The following is a 22,981-nucleotide window of genomic DNA, read 5'->3' on the forward strand; positions in this document are numbered from 1 at the left end:
GTCGGACGAAATGTTTTTAGGGGCGAAGCGTCTTATGACGTGGCTTGTGCGTCCCCCGTTATCGTAGTGCGTAACCTGTGGCACATACCCGCATACCAGTGGGACATACCCGCCCTCGGGCACATATCCGCATGTCCACATGTTGCGAAAAATGTAGCACGGTGTCGTTATCACTCTCTTAGTGTTAGCAAAGCGCTCACAGCAGAAATGTGGCACATACTCTCGTTTAGTTCTTGGATTGTCCGCTGGATGGCTGTACTTGTATATGATGAATATATGATAAAAAAGAAGCGAGATGGTGGTACTTGAAGTGTTCCCTAGATGGACGGGCGGACTCACAATCGGACGGACGCATGGACGGAAGCACGGACTGATTGATCAACGCTTCGTCCCACTCATCATCATTCATTCCATGGATATGCTGTGATTTCCTTGTTTCGGTTTTATTTTCGTTTCGCCGCTGAAAGTTCTGTTCCGTTTTTGTTCTGGAATGAAAATATATCTTTCCATAACGGTTCGTATAGTTAATTATTAGCATGCAGAAATTTGAAGTTAGATTAACCATAAAAATGTTGAATCAGTCGTATAGTTAATCACGCTCCTTCAAGAAAGGGTGACAGGGCGAGAACACGTCTGCCGCTGCCGCACCACGGATTCCTACAATTCAGCGCATACCAATGTCTTTCTAAGATATCAGCAGCATCATCATCATCATGATCATCCTCCTGACTACGCCCACTGCAGGAAAAATGCCTCTCCCATGTTCCGCCAGTCAACTCGGACCTGTGCTCGCTGCTGCCACTTATAACTGCAAACTTCCTAATCTCATCTGCCTATCTAACTTTCTGTCTCCCCCTCACTCGTTATAAGTTATATTACCCTTTCTCAAAAAGAAATTAATTTTTTTAGTAGACTCAATACTTTGCATCACGAGAGTTATGCATGACCTCAGAAGTAGCCCGTCATCGAGCGTATATCTTTCTTATGCGAGACTGCTTTTTATGTACAACAAGATTTCGCCCCGAAAATGCCTTTTCTACGCTGGCATGGGTCACAGACACACAAAAGTACACTTGAGCTAATATAAAGGTCACTGGTTGCCACTGGTTTTATTTTCTGCACAATTCAAACACATCTTTACTTTAGAATTCCTGTCTGTGATACGCGCTAGTACTGTTCCTGAGATAATTATAATAGCTGACGTTGCATGCCTTTGGTTATTCCAGATTGACAAGTTTTCGCGTGAACCGAAAAATGATAAAAAGTTTTTGTTTCACTACAGAACTAAATAATAGATAACGTTTCGTTTATGTTTTTACTCCGATCAAAAATATAGCTTTGTTTTTGTTTTCGTTACGTTTCGATACACTGGTTTAGCGGGTACCACGCTTCTCCGAAGAATAACGAATAATGACATAGTGAACGATTCAGTACTCCACAAAAATTATGATCACTTATGTAGTGAGTTTCATGCAAGTGCATGTAGTAGTAATCAGAAGAGTGTTAAAAAAAAAGCGTCCGGAAAGACATTTCTTCCACCTGTCAGCGTAGCTCTGCTGCAACTTAGGCGAAGACCTGGCATTTTTTTGTTTTGTTTTTTTTTTTCGTCACACTGAGGTCGTCGGACGGGTATCTTGTCCAGCAGCCTGGCTTGCAACTGCAAAAGCGTTGCCGCCAAACTGGCACTCATTACCATTCGTAATCTATGACCCAGCATGATAATATATGGTAGCGCAGACAAAACACACATGAACAAGAGAAGGCACAATGTGCCTTTTCTTGTCCATGATCTTTGTCTGCGCTACCATATATTATCATGCTACCATACCAACAAGCCTGAATTGCCATTCTCATGACCCAGTGCCTTGTTTCTCTATAGCGTCGGCGATGCAGTAAAGTAAAAAAAAAAAAACCAACACTTTCTTTCCGGTGACGTACGATGCTCCATCGCGAGTGCCGGCTGAAAAACGTCTCTCCATACTCAGCGTGTGTCCGACGGAAGCTTTACGAAGAAGGTTGAAACCCGAGCAATTGGGGCAAACGGAAACATTTCCGACGTTTTCTCTTCGGCGCTGGCGTGTGGCGCGATTGTCTTTTGACGCCGTGGGCCTCGTGAACGGCATTGTTTTGCAAGCCTTTACTTCTTGTTTGCGGGAATCACTTTCGGTATTTTGTGTCTCGTTTTCGGTCTCCATTGACCTTTTTTTTTCTGTTGCACGTGTTCTGAACACTGTCAACTCTGGTCGCCGCTCACGTGCTATAGGACTACAAAATAGACGTAAGTAAAAGAGAATAGTTGTGGCATTTGTGAAGGCCTATAGCTCTTTATAGCAATAAAAAATTCAGTTACAATAATACAAAACTAAGTGGCAGATGAGATTAAAAAGTTTGCGGGTATAAATTGGCAGCAGCAAGCACAGGACCGGGTTGACTGGCGGAACATGGGAGAGGCCTTTGTCCTGCAGTGAACGTAGTCAGGCTGATGATGATGATGGAGATGAGGATGGTGATGATGATAATTATGTCAAAACATGAGAACAATACAAAAATGCTCGTCATGAAATAACTAGAGCTTGTTTAATATGTGGGGTTTCACTCCCTAAAACAACCCTTTAATTATGAGAAATGCCGTAGTGGAGGGCTCCGGACTGGGATTCCTTAACGTGCACCCAAATCTGAGCACACAGCATTTTCGCCTCCATCGAAAATGCAGCCGCCGCATCCGGGACTTGATCCCGGGACTTGCGGGTCGGAAACTGAGTAATTCAGCCACTAGACCACCGTGCATGGGGAGGCGCGAATGAATGGTTGACAAACGCATCGCTTTAAAGCAAATAAAAGCTTCCACTGCTTGACGTTAAGCGAAACGAGTATAAAGGGCACATGAACACCCAAAACGGCGTAAAAAACGTTTCTTGCGAGCCATACTTGGTCGCCTCATGTTTTTTTTTTCTGTCACTTTCGGGTCGTTAGTGGAAGAAACAAATACGTTAAAGTCGCATAACAATACAAATTCCGACAGCTCAAGGCCGGCACTGACGTCAGGAAAAGCAACGCGCGCAGTGAAAGCACGCAGGGAAATTCGACGCTGTCCTCGGGATGCATGGCGTGCTGAGAAGGCGATTTGAAGTGGAACCTGATGCTTGGCTATGCAGTCTTAAAATCATCGAAAAGTCACGCTTCGGGAGACAGTTACAGCTGGTAGACTCGTGGAAGACAAGCATATAGATGTGAAGACGTTTGACTGTTGTCGAGTTGTGGTCGACAACGATGAAAACGTATGATTTCTGTTCCACATCACCGATTTTAAAGAAAAGCGTGTCGTGAAAATGGGATTCTGATCGATTAAACTTTGCCCGCTAATTATAGACTCGTCTAGAAAGTTACACTGCATTGTTAGAAAGATTTACTGTCAAGACCCATTGCTTACTAGATACACATCTGCCTGCGTAGCTGCCCCGCCGCGGTTGTCTAGTGGCTAAGGTACTCGGCTGCTAACCCGCAGGTCGCGGGTTCGAATCCCGGCTGCGGTGGCTGCATTTCCGATGGAGGCGGATGGAGGCGGACATGTTGTAGGCCCGTGTGCTCAGATTTGGGTGCACGTTAAAGAACCCCAGGTGGTCGAAATTTCCGCAGCCCTCCACTACGGCGTCTCTCATAATCATATGGTGGTTTTGGGACGTTAAACCCCACATATCAATCAATCTGCCTGAGTAGCCTTTCTGTACTGTATAGCCGTTAGCCAGCCGTGCTGCAGCCGATTGTTCATCTACGCACGGATGATTGTGGAAATTTCTTTTTAAATATCGAACACCATGCGGCAACTATGTTATCAAGATGTGGGCTTCAATCATGTGTTCAATATGTACAGGCTAAAATGAATTTTTTTCATGCCTACTGTTTTTGGTGCCTTAGTCAGTACCAGGCTCACCATGAATGCATTCATGACGCGGCAGGTGATTATAAATTAATCGATTAATAAACTGTAATGCAACAAGAGGCAGTAAGAGAAGCCTCGTGACGTAAGCTGCCGGTATAGAAGTGTGCTTCACTCACCTCGTAGGCGCTGGTGACGTGCAGGCGGTAAAAGACGGGCATGTACAAGTACGCCGTGGCCGGGATGACGAGGCAGTAGGAGAAGATGATTAGCAGGTACTGCGTGCCGTAGATGTACATCTCGGAGGCCGTGCCGAGCAGCGTGATGGCCGACATGAAGCTGGCCAGGATGGAGAGCGCCACGGGAAAGACGCTCATGCTGCGGCCGCCCATCAGGAAGTCGTCGGTGGTGGCCTTTCTGCGGACGCCCATCACGGCGTAGTAGATTCCGATGGACGCCGACACGCACAGCATGCCGCCGAACACCACGTAATCCCAGACCGTGAACCGGCTCACCAGGTGCGAAGCTAGCATGCTGCGAATTGTGAAGCGAAGCACAACTGAGACCTAAGATGGAACGGCCACTTAAAGGTGTTCTGTTATCACTTCTGAACGAACGAGACTCTTATGTAAATAGACAGTTTGGTAGGGCACGGAGGTATACTTAGAGTATAGGTTTAACATTGCTAAGGGACTCAGCTTTGGAGTAATGCTGTAGCAGTGGGCTCCGCATAAATTCGACCATTAGTTGTTCTGTTCTTTTTTTTTTTCGTGCACTGACATCGAACAGCACGTGAACCTCTAGAATCTCGCTACCATCTAAATGTGACCGCCACTGCTGGGATAGAATCATTATAGTCAGCAGCCGACCATCCTAACCGCTGAGTCACCCCAGCGGGTCAACCAGATATGTGCTATACGCAAAAAGAAATACCACACAATCCACTTGTGGATCTTTGTCGCGTTCCCTGCTAATAAATTCAAGCCCATTAGATATAAACATGTCGGGAACGGTTGCACAAAACCACTCGATCTTGTGTTGTAGTCGTGGTGTCTCTCAAGGTACCCAACTGTATCAACGTTGGATTAAACGCTGACTCTAGAGCACTTTTGTGTTTGAGCGAAAAAAAAAAAGCATCTGAAAGCGCTCGCTTGCACACAGAACATTCTCAAAGGTGTTTCATGCCGTTCGCCTGATTTAGCATGTCCACGTGGCGCCATAATTAGATCACCATGATTTGATCCTGGAGGCCCCGAGCAAGCTCGGCCATGACGTCACCTTTAGCATTACTGTTTTTGTAACGTACACTGTGAGCTACGCAGACGTCACCGTCGGTTTGACATTTGAAACCGTGGCTGCTATATTCGGTCCCGAAATATGCAGTGCTGACGCCACTCGATAGTACCTATACGTGTGGCTGGAAGTATCTAAAGGATGCCTTCACAAATTTCAATCGGATCGTACATGACGGAGCCACCCTGAATATATACGCACACTACACCATCTTGAGGTCTCAGGTCTCGAAATTCTGGCTAACCAGCAACAAGGCAGTCGTTTATCGACGAAAGAAAATGTGCGGTCTCTTTCACACTAGGGGAAATCTCGGAGTGCATGGTATCGCGGTGTGGCCAGCGCCGCAGTCTCGCGCGGCAGCAGCTTGCGCATGCGCAGACGCTTGAGGAGCGTAGTGTTGAACCACATCGTCGGTGACGGTGGTGCGCGCTGGCCACATTGTCAGGCAGCCTGCTGATTTTATCATTGCTGCGGGAACTAGGCCGATACTGTGTGCCTATGTTGTGCAATGCCAACCTCTCAGCCTTCATTGTCGATAATGGGGTTCTACTAACAGTATTTGACAACACACGTTGTTTGCTCTTTCGAAACTCCGTGGTACTGAGTGCGTTCACGCACATTTCTCCTCTTTGTGTACACCACAGTACGCTGCGATGAGGAACACCTTAATGCGCACGTATACCATGCGTGCTGTTTATTTTACGTTAAACAAAAACGAAGCACTCTACAGCGACTGCCGCACTGCTACGAGGGTTCAATCCAATGAAACAAACAAGTTCAGGAATGCTATAGGTCGAGATAACGACCTGAACGTGCTTTTTCTTGACGGCATTTCGTTACTTGAGGTAGCACTCACTCGGTGACGCCGAAATGCTTGCGTGAAGCTGCCAACTTCATTTAACAGGGAGTTTTAGAATACCGTTTGCAAGCGCTGCGGGCGGCGCCATATGAGTTTTAGAATAGCGTTTGCCCTGCTGCGATCCGCAACGCACGATCGCAGCGACACTGTAGCCACAAAACCAGTGCTTGCGTGCCACATGCGGGCCGCCATCACCGCCCGTAGCCTGGAAACCAGCGCTTGCGGGCCAGATGCGGACCGCTATTACCGCACTTCGGTTTTTTGAATGCGGTCCGCGAACGCCGATTCGCGTTACGACGCATGCGCAGTGGCAGCGACCGCAACGCAAGGGCTCGCAGTGCGCTATTCTAAACTCCCTAATACCTCGTCATATCTCCAGCGGCAGTGATGACGGCGCTCATTTTGGACGGTATAGTGAGGCGCGTAGTGACGCCATGAGCGATATCGGCCCACTTCCCGCAGTAACGATTCAATTCGTCCGCTAACCGACAATGCGGCCAGCGCGCGCTGCCGTAGCCGACGGCGCGGTTTCAACCGTTCAGCACTACGCCCTTCAAGCGCCGCGAGCTGCTGCCGCATCGCGATGCGACACGCTACGTGGTTTCCCTTGCGTGAAACAGACTGTATACATCGTCATCTTTAAGCTTCACCGCATAAATGCGATCGGACTAGCACGTACGAAGCATTTCTTTTGAAAACGCTTTAATTCAGAGACAAGACCGCGATCACTGACGCCACATCGAGAGACGACTGGGTTCACTGACGTCATACGGACCTTGAGGATGCCCTGCGAAAAGCTTCGGGTTCAGACTTCACCTTCAAGTCAAATGCCTTCAAGTATAAAATGATTTCCTCTGCCATAACAGTGCAAGTATACAAAATAAAAACATCTCAAGTCTAAGCTGGTTTTCTGTCGCTCCGCACGCATCGTTCATACAAAGCCTTCCTTTCTTTAAGACATGTCGTTTTTCTTGGCATCTACACGCTATCACGCCCGGCGAATTCGGCCTACTAATGGTTAGGAATGAGACACAGCCCTGTTGTTAGTAATCATGAAGCACAATGTGATACCAAGACGCTTGTCAACCACGTGTCGACATATGGTTTCGGAAAGGTAGACCAAGTCATAATAAATCAACGAAATGAAACATATTGACCACACAGAAGCCTACACATATGCCAGAGAAGCGAAGATAAATAAAATTTACTCGGAATTCTCTGTCGAACCAACACTCTTTTGTAATATGGACCTTTTACCCACTTCTTCAACAGTGCCATCGCCTTTCTCGAAACAAAGGTCTCATTCGGGCTATTACATTGTCACTCGACTCGACTGGTCACAATTTATGTTCTAGGAAATGGGAAGGTTTGTATTATCGTTACCAATCTCCATATATAGACAATCATCCTCTTGTGATTCTCGAAGACCTCATTCCTGTCTGTGGGGCATTTGTTAGCGTTTGGTACTCGTCTGTCAGCGACGATTAATGAGCAGTGCTAGGATAACCAGCACTAGTTAGAGAAAGCACAATAGCTGCAGCACCAAGGTTAAGGACAACCAGCGATTGTGTGCTAACCACACGGAAGACCGAATAAGGCAGGCTTTGGGGCACTTGAATTGGTGAGCAGTCTGTGCCTGACCCTTCCATCAGTGCGTTCTTGCGGAGGCATTATCTCTCCCAGAGGCAGCGTCTTAACAACATCCCCCGACACGTGGCAGGTTCTGGTTCCAAGCCAAAGCCGTCTGCCATTTTTCGCCTTCTGCGCAACTCGCCTTGGCTGTTACGGTTACGGCGTCGTTCAATACCAGGTTTCACGAGCAGAACGCGCGCGTGTCAGATTGCCTCGCATCACCGAAACTCCTATCTTTCGACATTGCGTAAACACTTGGAACATCGCATAAATGCCTTATCTATCGTAGCGCATAACACGGAAGGTCAATGATAGAAACGACATTAGGCTGTTTATCTATTGCATACAGCGGGCCCTTACTTCACACCAAAATCTCTTGTTTGGCTATAGGAAACGAAACGACAGAACATTTCATCGCGCCCAGGCATTCCTCTCGATCATGGTCGAAGGTATCGTAAAAGAAGCTCACATGCACCCTTCTCTTCCAGTTATGGTCGAATGCAGATGCTTCAACTGAGCTTGACGTCCCTTAGGACAGCAGCAAACCGTGACTTAGTACGACATATTCGGACAGTCCATGCGTATGCGCGAGAGGCACTGAAAAAAGTTAGAAAGTTTTTCCCCCCCTTCCCCTACCATTCAGAGAAAGAATGTTTTGAAAGCGCTACTGACCATTTTTAAGGATGTCGCCAACTGATGACTTGCTGCGTCTCAAGGACGCAGCAAGTTATAAATGCATATAAAACAAATATTATTGAAAAAAAAAGAAGTATCAATCGCTTGCTGGCCTCGTTTTATCGCTAGAGTAGACGCACTTCAGATGATTCCACCCCTTCGTCTTGTGCATACTCACTATCAATATGCAGCTTTATGGTCCGAGCTGCCACAAGCGTTAACAGAAACAGTGAGGGGGCAAATCAACATGACCAACATGTATCGCATCTGACAAAAAAAGAAACTGAAAATTGGTGACAAGGTGATATCCAACGCATTGAAGAATGCCGATACGACTAAAGATCAAACACTGTCGAAAGCGTGGCAGATGCATAAGACAGCATGAAGTGCCGATTGCCAAATGAAATGCTTTACCAACGTAAGGCGGCTTTAGTACGTGGACAGGGGACGACTGGAAACCACGAAAAGGAAGGAAATAAGCACGAGACAAGTTGAGAAGGTTCAAAGTTCGACGTATGCCTTAACCGCAAAGGTAAGCGATTTTTCCATACTCTAAAAAAATATCGAGTAAAAAGGGTGTCTTTTTGTCCCACAACAATAATCGTCACCAGGCTTGCGTGCGCTTCCTTTCTTGAAAACTCGGCGCTGGCCGCTTTCCTATCGAGAATGCAATGTAACCCTGATAATGGACATGTCGATCGTGACCGGAATGTACCGGGCGCGGGGCAATAGCGCAAGGATGGAACGCAATATAGATGACGATTACTGTTGTGGGACAAAAAGACACCCTTTTTACTCGCTCTTTTTTTTTTAGCGTGTATCATTTACCCCCGTATTCACAAATGCTCCTCGACTCAACTTTGACCCTTCACTTGACAGAGTTGAGCACTGCGCCACTACTCGGCTGAAAATGACGCTGCGCTATTCAAGAATCGCAGCAGATTATCCTTGGTATGCAGTGACTTGCCGTTCTTAGAGATGGCGCTACCGTCGGTTTTCTCAAGTGAAGGTGAAGCGTTGAGTGAAGGGACGTTCTAGAATACGGGCGTTAGTGTCACTTATGAAACACTTCGCGGCACATTGCTTTGTACTATTTTGTGCCCATCTTTTCAGCAATGTTTTATTTACTGCGGTACACACTTTTAGGAGCCTGCAGGCTCGAAAAGATTGTCAGAGAAGCTGCATGGGAAGCGAACAAGATAAACGCCGACCTCGTGTTATGTTCTCTTCGTGCTTTACGCCTCGACTTCTTTTACGATCCATACTTGGTGAAATAGTGCAATGAACGGAACAACAAAAGGAGAGACACATACGACTAAGATATATTTTACGATGTAATCTTACCAGCTAGGTCTGCTTCCAGTCTCTCTAGGCTTGAGGAATTCGTATGGAAGGCCATTTCGCTCGTTCACGCCTGCTACCGCTTTCGATCGCGGGATAAGTCGTTTGACCAAGTTGGTCGCAAATGGCCGCTTTGGTCGCAAAGCGAATGTTCCGGCTCACTCGCTCGCTGCTCGATTTTCGAGTTGGCCGACTGTAGTTGCAAACTTTCGAACCAATCAGGTGCGCAGAAACTGGACGTCAGCTTACTATGCGGAGTGATGGCAATGGAAGCCACATCCGAGCTGACGTGAACTCTGTGCGGCGACGGGTGCAGGAAGCATGCGGGCGTGGACATCGGTCGCCTCCATTGGCGTCAGCAGGGAGGTGCTAAAGGTGCACCTGCCCCTTTCTCAGGCTACACTAGCGCTCCTTCCGATGCCCGAGCCGCGATGCAACACGGGTTTGCAACTCCCAGGACAAAATCCTCCCGCTGCCCATGGTAGCCTGGGGTCGTTTTTGTCGCCAGTCGCAATTTGGTCGCGCGACCGCTGCTGGATGCAGGTGCAAATGAGCGCTTAGTTACCTTGCAGGACTCTTTCTACTCAGACTTGGATTTTTTTTTGTCCCGGAAGTTTCAATAGAAGTATTTATTGACGACTACGCCATTCTGAAGATATTGGTAGTGCAGTGGTAATGAAAATATTTTGATAACCACCCTAATGGCAATAATTCGACGTACAGACCTGCATGCACCGCCAGTCACCGTCAGATCTCGTCAGCACGGCATCCATGCCTGAAATCGGGGATAGTCATAGCTGCTGTGGCAGAAGGCCGTCCCGCTAAGTCGCCATATTCGAGGAAATCGATTGGCGTGACGAGGCTCGAGAGAAGATACTTGAGTGTCAAGCTTGTCGCCGAATTCCATCCAGGTGCCTGAAGGTCACTGCGATCCCCGCGCTCAACCACGTTCTGAGAGTCGATGTTGATGGGAATTTCCCCAACAAGTGATGAAGATGACGACAACTGTCAAGACAAACGTGTATTCTGTGCCAGCTTGGCGTACCTTTTGATCAGTACATCGAAGCCACACTACAAAATGTGTGCCGTGCTGTAGGAAAATTCCCCCTGCCTTCCTTTGTTCTCGTTTTTCTTCTGGGTGAGGAAAATAATTCTTAACATTATATCTCTTTTCTTCGTTCGCTCCCCTATCTCTGTCTGCAAAATTTTTGTGAACTCCACTTAAAGCAAAAAAGCGCAATTATGCTTAACTATGTACTGTTTATTTTTAGTCGTTATTTCATTTCTGGGGCATCGAACTTAAAGGGACACTAATGACAACTATTAGGCCGATGTTGATTGCTGTGATAGTAGTCACTTTTGTGCCAAGGAAGTGCTTATGTTGAAATAAGATCACGTTTTAGTGGTACGCAACAGGTTAGCCCATTTAAAATTAGCCGCCTCAAGCAGGACGTGTCCCGTCACTGTTGCCGTGCACAACGTTGCCCTACTTTACTGTGCGGCCGCCAACACTAGTAGCAGCAGAACGAAGGCAGCGGGTGCGACAGCAGCAACAACAGCCTTTAAACAATTTACTGTCATGGCCTGCGAGATGGCAGACGTGCTTAATTCAACTAAGCCCGGCTAGATGGCACGATTTGTGCAGTTTAACCAGGCGAAAATTGAACTTTTGAACCACTCGCGCCATTCCCCATACAGTAACGTCTGGCGGTTCTTCTTTAATTGAATAAAACAGAAACAAGCAAGCAACATTTCCTTACGTCTCTTGATGTGCGGAAGGTTCTTTATTTAGTGCAGCTAGTTCTAATGCTATCGAATAATTGTAGGTGGTACGTTTCACGTCATCTGGATTATTTTGCAAATGTCCGCCGCGTAGTGCATGTGTTCTCGTGCATGTGCCTTAATTTCTTGATAATTAGGACACTGCTGTTGATATTACCGTTTTAGACGTTGTCATGCATGGAGATTTTACTCGGACGTAAATTATTATTTGACTTTTGTGTCCTTTTAGGTTAAATATTGATCTCATATGCTCCTCCTGAAAAATTAACACTCCATTTAGTGGGTGCAGATCATACTATCAATAATACTTCCTGCATAGTGGGTAGGTGTCAATGATCCAAGAAGAATCATCATCATCAGAATCATCATTCTTACGAATATTTAACTCTAATTTATCGAACAGCAAGTGGACAGCCTAACTATGTGAAAAAAAAAAAACACTCTTTAAGAACAGAGGACAGTTCCAGCAAAACGACGACTTCTTTGCTTTTTTGTTTCGTAGGGTCCAGTCTTATGCCATATTAACCAGCATGTATTCGGGTGATTTGGTGCGATTACGTGAAGTATAACAAACCGCGAGGACACAAGCGTGCAGGCTTTTTTCACAAAAAGTAACCTCAATGTTTGTCTTCTTGTCTGTTGTCTAAATTTAATGTCAAGCTTTGTGTGCTCTCCGCATTTTTCCGCATGTAAAAGAATGTGTCTTACCAAAGATATTTATTTTGTGTTGACGTGGTCAGATGCGTCATGTGCGGTTGTGAAGTGTCCATATTTCTGTTTTTCTGTTATATCTTATTCATTTTTCCAGTTTGGGTAGTGTCGCATCCGTTACAATGTCGTATCCGATGTGCGGCTGTGAATAATGTTAATGAAATTATTTTTACTAATATGTGAGCTACAGCCTAATTTTGTTTGGGTTCTGGGTGACCAGAACAAAGCATGTTCACACAATCTCGTGATTTGAGAAAAAATGAGAATTTAATGCATACAGTGTCTTTTACCCTTCATGAAGTGAAACGATGTCAATATTCAAAGAAGCGACTGTACCCGGCGCTACACAGCACTCGCAGTGTTCAGATATCAGAAGCGCCTGGGACAGTTATAACGCGGTTAAATCGCTTTTCTTTCTGCCTCTAGGTCAATATCTGTCAACCAAGACAAAGCAAGGGCGACAAATTTTAGCTCGCTAATCATGCAGAGACGCCACCTAAAAGCATAAAAACCGTGAAAACGACGGCCAGAATTGAATCCTTTCGGCAAATGTTACTTTCCTATGTCTCGTAGCGCAATTGTTCATCACGTGTACGTACTATTTATTAAACCTCGCCAAGATCCTACGCGCAAGACAGTCTTCCTCAACAGAAAAGCATAATTTTTTAAGGCTGTGCGAACGTGTGTACAACTTTCTGATCGCTAGCGTATTACCCCTTCTTTGATGGACATGTACAACGTTCTTATCCTTGGCGCCTCACAATGTTCGTACGTGCTGAGAGGGGATCGCCACATGCGTCCTGGCCTTGCACGATGCAAAACCCAGTCAAGGTTGTCTCAGTCACCCGAGGCGATGAGCGGTTGCGCGAGCACATTCACTAAGCTAAGGAAACTAAACAACAAATGTAAGCTAACGCAAAACCTATATATGGGACCGAACGAAACATTTCAGTGGTTGCTATTCACGTTGTCATTATCTCTTGCATTGTCTGACCAAGCCGCAGTAATAAATAGGCTCACTGTTTTTTCTTTGTGATGTATTGCTTTTCTTTTCCAATAATTCGTCTCGATTCTTCCAAAGGCTCATGCTCAAGATATAAAAGGCAAATACCGTAGAATTACGCTTCCGCGTTCGTTCAAATTTGCTGCAAGCCTGACTTCAACATACACGTATCAATATTTATATATACACAGTCGAAAAGGAGGACGACAAAGGTACTAAACGCATCTTTTTTAACTAAAGTTTCGGCAGGAGGGCCTGCCCTCCTGCCTGCGCGAATGTTAACACATACTACCTGCTGTACACGTAACGATGGAGATGCGAAGCATTGATGTAGCAATGACGGGAAAAAATGGTTGTCTTATAGGCACTGACTTGAACGTAAAAGAGAAAAACTACACTTTATTTACCTCTGTTTTGTCAATGATGCTGGGTGAGTGATTGAGAGTAATTCCAGAGTGTTTGTATCTTAGTCCAGTCGTGGATTGATGGCACGTGTGTCCGCGATACGGGACTCTCATAATCGCGAGATCCTTAACCTTTTCTCCACTACCTTTGTGCGTAGAAAAAGGCTGCGCTTCACTCAATATTTACACGCATATCATTTAAACGAAGCGGAAGATGACAATCATTCTCCTCGCCAAAAGCGTTGCCACATTTTTTCTTAAGGCGGGTGGGGAAAAGAGTTCTACCATTGTTTATTTGTGTGTTTGAGCGTGTGTTGTATGTGCTGGTGTATTATACGCACATGTAAAATTGAAAAAAAAAACATGTCGAGAATGAGGAGGGGGTGCTGCAAAACAGCGAGATTGTTCTCTGCAGTCAAATGATCAGTGCTCCTCGACGACTTTCTGTAGCTCTTCATTCAAGGCGCTGGAACATGACACTGTGTCCTTCCAATAAAATGAAAAAAAAAGTACAACCCATTTATGCGTGATACGTCTTTTTCGCCTAGGGCCTGCAATACCATTATCAAAAACCAAAAGTGGTGTTTTTCTCAGGTTGAAAAAAAGATGACCATCTTAAATTGCCTGTATTATTTGATACGTGACACGTTTTGTTGCCACGACACGTGCTGTGTTTGTGGACGTTGGAGGTGACAATGTTTTTGATAGTGCGTTTGCATTCGCGTTTCGTCGTCTATGGAGTCGAAACGGCCGCTGTAAAATACCCGTGGCGCCATTCATTCGTCGCAAATTGTGTGCTCAGTCCGATAACGAAAGTGATTTCGTTCATAAGCGGAAACGTCGAAGGGTGCTGCTGTACACCCTCCGTTATTACATTAGGTGACTATACGGTAACTTGTCCTATGTTTTGAGCAAATGCTAATAGTAGACAAGTATGCGCATACATACTTTGCATTTAGCTTTTAAATTGTGTGGTGCGGACACATTTATATGCAGTGTGGACACATTTATATGCAGTGTGGACACATTTCTATGTGGTGTGGACACTCAGTGTTGAAAAACGTGAACTCATTGCGTAAGTGTTGTGCTCTGTACATATATATATAGCCTTGTGTTTGCTACAAATGTGCGATGTTGGCTTTTGTGCAAGAGAAGAGGAGTAGCCGGCTCCACGCATTGGCACCAACCTCTCCTTACATACATTTATTTAAAAAAAAAAACATTGGCGAAATGCTGTAGGCGCATGTGCTCAGATTTGGGTGCACGTGAAAGAACCCTAGGTGATCAGAATTTCCAAAGCCCTTCACTACGTCGTCTCTCATAATCATATGATGGTTTGAGGACGTTAAACCCCACGTATCAATCAATCAAGCAATCAATCAATCAATCAATCAATCAATCAATCAAGCAATCAATCAATCAGCTTTAAAATACATTCCCATTATATCAGAACATGTAGTTATTACAGTAATATCTGCGACTAAACTGAGGGTGCATTCAATAAAAGGCTCATGCCTTAGCTTATATTCCTTGACTTTGCTAGCATTCATAACCTCAAGTTACAATGCAACGCGCTAGCTATGTCATCGTTCGTTATAGAGTGAATCATAGAGTGAATCAAAGCGTCCCATTTCAAACTGTACCAGGTAGCCTGTTCGTCGAGTTAGTCGTCTTGATAAGACGGCTCGAGCGCTGGTGCTCCGGGCTGTCACGGAAAGTCGTGAGCAGTGCTTCAGGATTGACTAAACTTGCCCTTCTCTATCCCGTCCCACTCTACTACATGTTACGTGCGTGCAAGCCACCCAGCGTAGTCCGCCCGAGGACTGAGCGCACAAGCAAGGCGACTTGAAATGAGGCCGCCGCGTACGCGATTTCTGTAACGAGCAATGGGCAAGCAACAACGCACGCAGTCTTACTGCTTAGTATTAATCAACGATGCGTTTTCGATTTCTCCAGTTAACTGGCAGTGTGTTGAGGTATTACTTTGGTTGAGACTCTACCGTGATTGACGCAATGTATGACGCCTACCAGTGACAGCGTTTGTGAAAGAAAGCTATCTTTAATGCGAAGCATTTCTTAGCGAACTTCGACGACTTTGAGCGTATCTATCGATCTATCTAGCCGCTTACGTTTGAGGGCTATTGTGGTTACCCCCTTACCTTAGCGTGAACCAAAATTAGCATGGGATGGCTTGGCGAACATGGCGAACATGACGCGCTGGTCAAGACATAGATAATCTCACAATCCAGTCGCGTACGTCGTCAAACACTTCCCGTCAGACAGCGGCACATACCCACGGGCGGGCATGTGCCGCTGGTATGTGGATATGTGCCACAGGTGATTGACACTTAGTGTCCACCTAGGAACGACGAGAACACACACAGGAAATTTTACCGCGTAAGCGTTAAAAATACCCGACATTGGTAGCGTCGACCCAACGATGGCATAAAATAAATGTCAGTGTTAAGAAAAAGCTGACATAGGCAGCGTTGACCACCGATGAATGCAAATAATGAATTTCAGGGTCCCAGCAGGAATTGAACACAAGCGTTTTGCGTGGCAATCAAGCATTCTGCCGCAGAGCTACGCGAGCTCTCGGAACTACTTTCAAATAGACTCTAATCTTCGTGAAACGTCAATAGTGGTTGCAGTGCTGCCCACTTAATTTTATAAAAATTGCATATGCACTCCTTTGATAAAGCCGTCACGTCGGCTTAACGTCAATTACGGTTAGGTGCCGTGCGCTGAGGTTTATTTATGTAGCAGTGTCAAGGGCCAGCATCTTCGCGAACATCAGCACTTCATAGCAGCTTCTGGTGTTGCTAATACGCATATTCCAGTTGACATCGTTGCGCAAGTGCAAACAACTGGTTATATAAACATCTGCAACTCTTCACATATGTCTGTGCGTGCAAGATTTTTACATATACTTAGCATCGTTTCATGACGTGTCACTCAATAAAAACAATTGCAGCTAGGTCACCTTCCCTCCGCATGCTTTGCATAACGTCGATTCCCACGTACGTGGGTTCTGCCATTTTTTAGGGGCGAAGCTCCTTATAGCGGCACCCGTTCGTCCCTCGTAGCCATTGTAGTGTGTAACGAGTATAACATTTTGACCTCCAAGGTGGTGTTGGTGAGAGATTTCTTCTGTGTGTTGTTCAACAATAAAAGATAGTGCTCAATGTACATGCCAATGGCTGCTAATGGGGAATGAGAGACAGGAGCATTCGGCTTTTATTTAATGCGCACGCTGCGATCCCCATTAGCAGCCATTGGCATGTACATTGAGCACTATCTGACAAGAAAGGGTTGCTACGTTATACTCGCTGGGTGTAACCTCCTTAGTTTTAGAAAGGTTTAGCGAGCGTTGAGCCGCAGTGCCATGAATACAATGAACTGGTATATACCATGAACTCGAGGTTGTTAGAGGTGGGAAGTAGACCCGAAGCGCAAGCCGTAAGAAAGTGTGCGTGTACCACCTCTCGTTTAGTCCTTGGAATGTCCGCTGGATGGCGGTGCTTCTATATGGGGAATATATGATGAAAAGATGCGAGATGGTGGTACTTGGAGTGTTGAATAGGTGGACGAACGGACACACGTACAGATGCACGGATGGACGCTTGAACGGACGCAGGGGCGGATGCATGGACGAACGCAGGGACGGACGCACGACAGACGCACGCACGGACGGGCGGATCGACGCATGGATGGTCACACAGACGGTCGCATGGACGGACGGAAGCAAGAACGAATGGACGGACGAATGCTTCGCCCCACTCTCCGTTATTCACTCAGTGGATATGCTGCCATTTTTTTTATTCCTCGTAATACCACTTCCGCCGAAGTGACTGTGCATGTACATTGAGTCAGTGATTCAGTTCTCTCTATGCAAAAACACAATATGATCAACTGCACATTCAACAGACATTCAATTATTCGGTGATTATCGTGGCTCACTAATAACGTGTACAGAACAGCATCCAGTGCATCATCTTTCTTGTAAGGAACTTTCTAGTGCCTTTTGATTAATTATTTGGAGGCGTTCATCACCAGCTCGCCATGATTCGTACTTATAGGTGTTCATGACTTAATGTCTTGCTCGCTGCGTGATTGTACTAGCGCGCTACTTCAAAACACGCGCAACTAAAAAAAAAAACACAAAGAGAACACGTGACACCGTTAGCGAGTTTCATGGAAAGAATCGGCTGACGTTCAACAGAAGAGCGACACAAATCCCGGCAGTTTAAGGCAACCTCTTATTTGAGACGGTAGGCAGAGCATTTTTCTTCATCAACCTACATGTGCGAGCAAACATCTGTCAAATCAGGATGACTAAGTATTTTTTACAATTAAATTCAGGGAGTCTTCCGTGCCCAAACCGCGACATGGTTATAAGCCAAGCTGTGGCGATAGCCTTCACCCTGATTCTGACCACCTCGGGTTCCTAATCTCGCAGCCTAAATCTAAGTACATATATAACTGTTTGTTTCAATTTGCCCGCATCTGAGTTCGGGTGCCGTGATCGGTAATCGAACCCGCGCATTCCAGGTCCGGGGCAACATCTTAGCCGCCGATCTACAGCTGTGATCGTATTGTTGAAAGTTGGACTATCTTCGCAGCCCATGTGGCACCAGGTGATACGCCATGTAACTTTTCCTATTCAGTTTTAACACTTCTGCGCAATGTTCAAACATTTTTTTTTGCTTTAACGTTCGTGTGTTCTTCAAATAATTTTTTTTTGTTGCGAGTCAGCGCCCGTCTGTGTTCCTTCTGTACTCTTCTGTCTTCACCGGTCTCGCGCTGTAGCTGAAAATTCTACTACTGTGAATTGTTGGATGGCTAGTAAAACATTTCAGGGGTACAGTCAGCGCAAACTATATCGATTCATGTTGCTCCTGGAGTGGAAATTGGTTGTCGTCAGCACATATTTGTATTTTATGTGTTCAAAGGGCTGAACACCGACTGCATACCTTCGGGTCTGAATGACCCGTTACATTGCTCAACAGTCACCGATGCGGTTCAAGCGGAATTAAACGCAAAAGTGTACATAAATTCACGTGTGCATTGGGGAAGCTGGAAATTGTTACTCTATTACGGATACTTCTATTACGGATACTTAAAGCGTCCCACATAAAGCCAAGCAGTTTGACAATATTGAACTATATGTTTGAAATATTGAACAAATATTTTTTAAACTCATGGCTGAAAATGTGGACAAAACGTACCAGCTTAAACATAACCTTAAAATTATGTGAAATACAAATACCAGTGAAATACAAATGTAAAGCCACCTTTTCAATCAATTGAAATGCTGCAAAAAGAAAAAGAGGAATAATTGATGCTGATTTTACTTTCGTAAAAACTCTGGCAGCCACTGTTCCTTTAACAACATTCCAGCTGTTATTGTTGACTGGTGCTTGATCCTAGGCGGGCTTCTATAATTGGTAACATTCGTGATAATATGAGCCCTGGAACCCAAAACACAGTGGTTTGAGTTCATAAGGGTTATTCGTGCATGGAACGGTCTTTTTTCATTATATTTAACACTGCGATTCATGTTACTTGCTGTTACTAACAGTTTTGGCTTTTGACTAACGTTAACGTGCCCAGGCACAATGCTCATTCTGCTAATTTCGCAAAGGCCTGTGTGCTGTTTTTCAAGAAATAAAAGACAATGCAGTAAAACATACACTTCAGGTAAATGAAATGCCGTATCCCAGAAATAAGCTAAAATATAGAGCCAAAAGGAGCAGCTAGAATGAAACGACGTCTACAATGTAGCCAATAGTATCATTACAAGGCAAGCTAAGGGTAACTATCCACGTGTTTCTGTTCTGAAGAAAGTGTCGCGAAAGCTGAATCCTAATGCGAAATGTGTGGAAATCGCCGCCGCGTACTCACATTCTGATTGCAGTTGCCGCAGACGTCACGAAGAGAGAAGAATCACTGAACAGGTCTACTTAGCAGCCGGCGGTGTCGTCGACCGTGGCACTGTGAAATGGCAGCACTTCACTGCCGAACACGGGCCAAGTATTCAGGCCAGGCGATGCAAAACGTCGGTGAGACTCCGGGAGCGCCGGCGTTGCATCCGACGTGGCCGCGCGGCGAATGAAGTTACACTCTGCGATGTATGCAGTTTTGCCTTGCTGCTGGGCTTTCCACGGGAGAGCTGCTGCATTGCCGGCATCCCTCGTCAGCCGGCGGCAATGAGGAACAAAAAAAAAAGGCGAGCGAGAGAGAGAGAGCAAAACGTGCTAGTGTTTCCTCCTCCAAGAAAGACCTTGCCGTCAGACGCTTTCGACATTCGCTTCACTTCCAGCGCACCTTTCGTGCGTGCGTTCCCTCGCCGCTCTTTGTCGGTGCCTCGAAGCGGCGTCATTAACGAATGTCTGTCCACGTGAGAGCGTTGGTCAGCCAATTTGTATGCCGCTGCAGTCAGTGAAGCTTCCCATATCACTCAACGTGAAGCACGGAACGAAAACCTAACAGTCGCGGTGGTTGTTATAATATTCAAGTTCAATATTGAAGTGAAAGGGAGTCCCAAATACAAGTTAACGGCTGAGGTGCGCAGTGAAGTTTTGATGTTTCACTCCGCGTTACTCTATTCGCATACCTTACCGCTCATTTACTTCATTGACTCGAAGGTAACCTTTCAGATGAAAGAATTACGCAGGGGAATTGAGCACATCTCATACAATTATTCGCAAAGTAAGGCACAATCGTAGTATTTTTTGACAGATAATGACCTAAAGAGGCAATGAATGTCAAAAATTTATTATTATCTGACGTTTCAGGAATCAATTATAACTTAAATAACGAGCTTCAACATATATTAGGGCTTAAGAGGGAACCAGTGTCTTTTGTAATTTAATTCATGTTTTGATGGGTTTAAAACTCTAGGCCACGAGCACGAAAGCCAATAATGCTCTAACTCAACGCAGTCAATAAACGCAAACATTGTATAGTTTATGAACCGAAAAAAAAAAAGGTATCTTTGAGTGCTCGTTTTTTTTCCTTAGACAAAATATTTATGAGAGCAACATTAAAAACATTAACAGGAAGAGTATTGCATATGAAGAGTATTGCATATATATTATTCCATGCACGAATAACCCTTATGAAGAGTATTGTGACTCCGTGGGTCACGAGACCTATACTGCATCTAAAACGAAAGGCTGAACGTCTCGGAAAAAAGAGGGCAGCTTCCCAGCGCCTAGGTGAAGTCCGGTCTGCTTTACACGAAGCGATTCAACGCGAGAAAAGCTTTTATTTCAATACCACACTGGCTAATTTTATTAAAAATGACCCGCAGAAGTTTTGCGCCTACATTAGCGATCGCAAAAAGAACGTAGAACACATTTCTGTGAACGATTCTCTGGTATCGGATGCGAAAGCGATTGCTGATCATTTTAACTCTTTTTTTCATAGTGTTTTCTGTCAGTCTTCTCAGCCTGTGGCTTTTGTGCATGATTCCGCAGATACTCCACCAGGAAATTTAATTTGATATGAAGGAGTTTTAAACATGGTTCTTCGAATAAAAGTAAAATCCTCCGGTGGGCCAGAAGGAATACCGAACGAATTTTTTCGACGGTATGCCGAGCCCTTGTCCAAATACTTTGTTACAATTTTTGAAGCTTCAATCCGTACTGCAACGTTACCTAAAGAATTGAAAATGGCTCGTGTCAAGCCGATTCCCAAAAAGAGAGACCCTCTTCTTGTCTCCAATTATCGGCCAATTTCGATTATATCGTCTTGTAGCAAAATGTTCGAACACATTGTCACAACATTCATATCAAAACACCTAGATGAGCATAACTTTTTATCTCCGTATCAGCATGGTTTTCGAAAGGGCTTGTCGACAGTAACTCAGTTATGTACAGTCATGCATTCTCTTGCATCTGTGATTGATAAGGGCGGCCAAGTAGATGTCATATTCCTAGATTTCTGCAAAGCTTTCGACTGCATCCCCCATGATAAACTTATGGTTAAATTACAGCTTATTGGACTTCCAAATTTTCTATTAGCCTGGATTTGTAACTACCTGACTGATCGCTCCCAGTTTGTGTGCATTAATAATCAGAACTCAATTCTTCTGCCGGTTACTTCTGGTGTCCCACAGGGCGGTGTACTCGGTCCCCTACTATTTTTGATATACTGTAACGATGTAGTAAATTGCGTAAACCCACCTGTTAACGTTTGACTTTTTGCAGATGATTGTATTCTGTTTAACTCGATAACTAGTTCTAATGACCAAGCAGCTCTCCAGTCCAGTCTAAACAATATATGTCTATGGTGCAATCAATGGGGGATGAAACTAAACTTGGATAAATCAGTTCTGCTCCATGTCACTAACAAGAAAAAGACAGTACTCACTACACGCTCTCTAACCAACCTCTTAAAGAAGTTAAGGAATACAAGTATCTTGGTGTCACTCTAACGAATAATTTAAGTTGGAATTCCCACATTAAACAGGTTTCTTCTGCAGCTTTCCGCAAATTATGCATGCTAAGGCACAAACTTAAGGATGCTCCTATGAAAGTGAAATTTTTAGCTTACCAATCCTTGATTCTCCCTAAATTAGAATATGCATGCGTTGCCTGGGATCCTTATACTAAAACTAACATTGATGCATTAGAAAAAATTCAGCGGAGGGCAGTTCGTTTCATTTATTCTCTTTACAAGGCTGGTAGTTCTGTAACTAGTGTAATGCTTTCAAATGGTATCACATCTTTGCAGTCGAGACGCAGATTCTTACGTCTCAAATTTTTGTACCAACTTTCTTTCTAACCGCAAATTTGCTCTGAACCCTCACCCCTACCGCACACCACTAAGAACACGCCAGACTCGGCATTCACACGCACTTTCTTTAACACCATATTTTGCTCGTACTAACTTGTTCAAATTTTCCTTCTTTCCTCGTACCATTGAAGAGTGGAACGATTTGCCTGCAAGCAGTTTACACTCTCCCGATCTTATTTACGCTGAAATTTGAAGTTGTTTTTCTAACTATTCTAACTATTTCCTCTTTTCCCTCCCCACTCTTTCCTTTTGTTGCTTTTGTATAAATATGTCACGCTTTCCACTTTTTACTGTCTTTATTGTTGATGTTGTTTTGAAATGTGTATGACAACTGTATTATCTTGCCCTTCCTGCTTTGGCCTCTGGCCAGCAGTATTTGTAAAATAAAAAAAATATCTTATTTGCAATGCCTGTGGTCTAAATGCGAAGAAGCCAAAGTGGACGAAGAGATAATTTGCTGCCGGCAGAGAAAGATTTGAATTATTCATGTAAATTTGTGTAGTTAGAACTAAAATAAAAGCTAGCGATTCGAACAGCTAAAAATGATAACTTTAAAGGTGGCAACGTCCTTTTTGGCGGAGCAACAAGAAATAAAGAATGTA

General features: G+C 44.8%; 1 protein-coding gene across 1 annotated transcript in view; it reads right to left on the reverse strand.

The window, feature by feature from the left end:
* Positions 1-19,738, reverse strand: part of LOC119164255 (sodium-coupled monocarboxylate transporter 1) — a 55,606-nt gene extending 35,868 nt beyond the window's left edge. The window contains exons 1-2 of the mRNA XM_037416406.2: positions 19,482-19,738; positions 4,057-4,411 (exon numbers count right to left, since the gene is read on the reverse strand). Coding sequence (XP_037272303.2) covers positions 4,057-4,410 — 354 coding nt within the window. The 5' untranslated portion in view covers position 4,411; positions 19,482-19,738. The remainder of the gene's footprint in view (positions 1-4,056; positions 4,412-19,481) is intronic.
* Between the last annotated feature and the right edge of the window lie 3,243 nt (positions 19,739-22,981).

Source organism: Rhipicephalus microplus, chromosome 1 (genome assembly GCF_043290135.1).
Source record: "Rhipicephalus microplus isolate Deutch F79 chromosome 1, USDA_Rmic, whole genome shotgun sequence".
In the NCBI taxonomy this organism is placed as follows: Eukaryota; Metazoa; Arthropoda; class Arachnida; order Ixodida; family Ixodidae; genus Rhipicephalus; species Rhipicephalus microplus.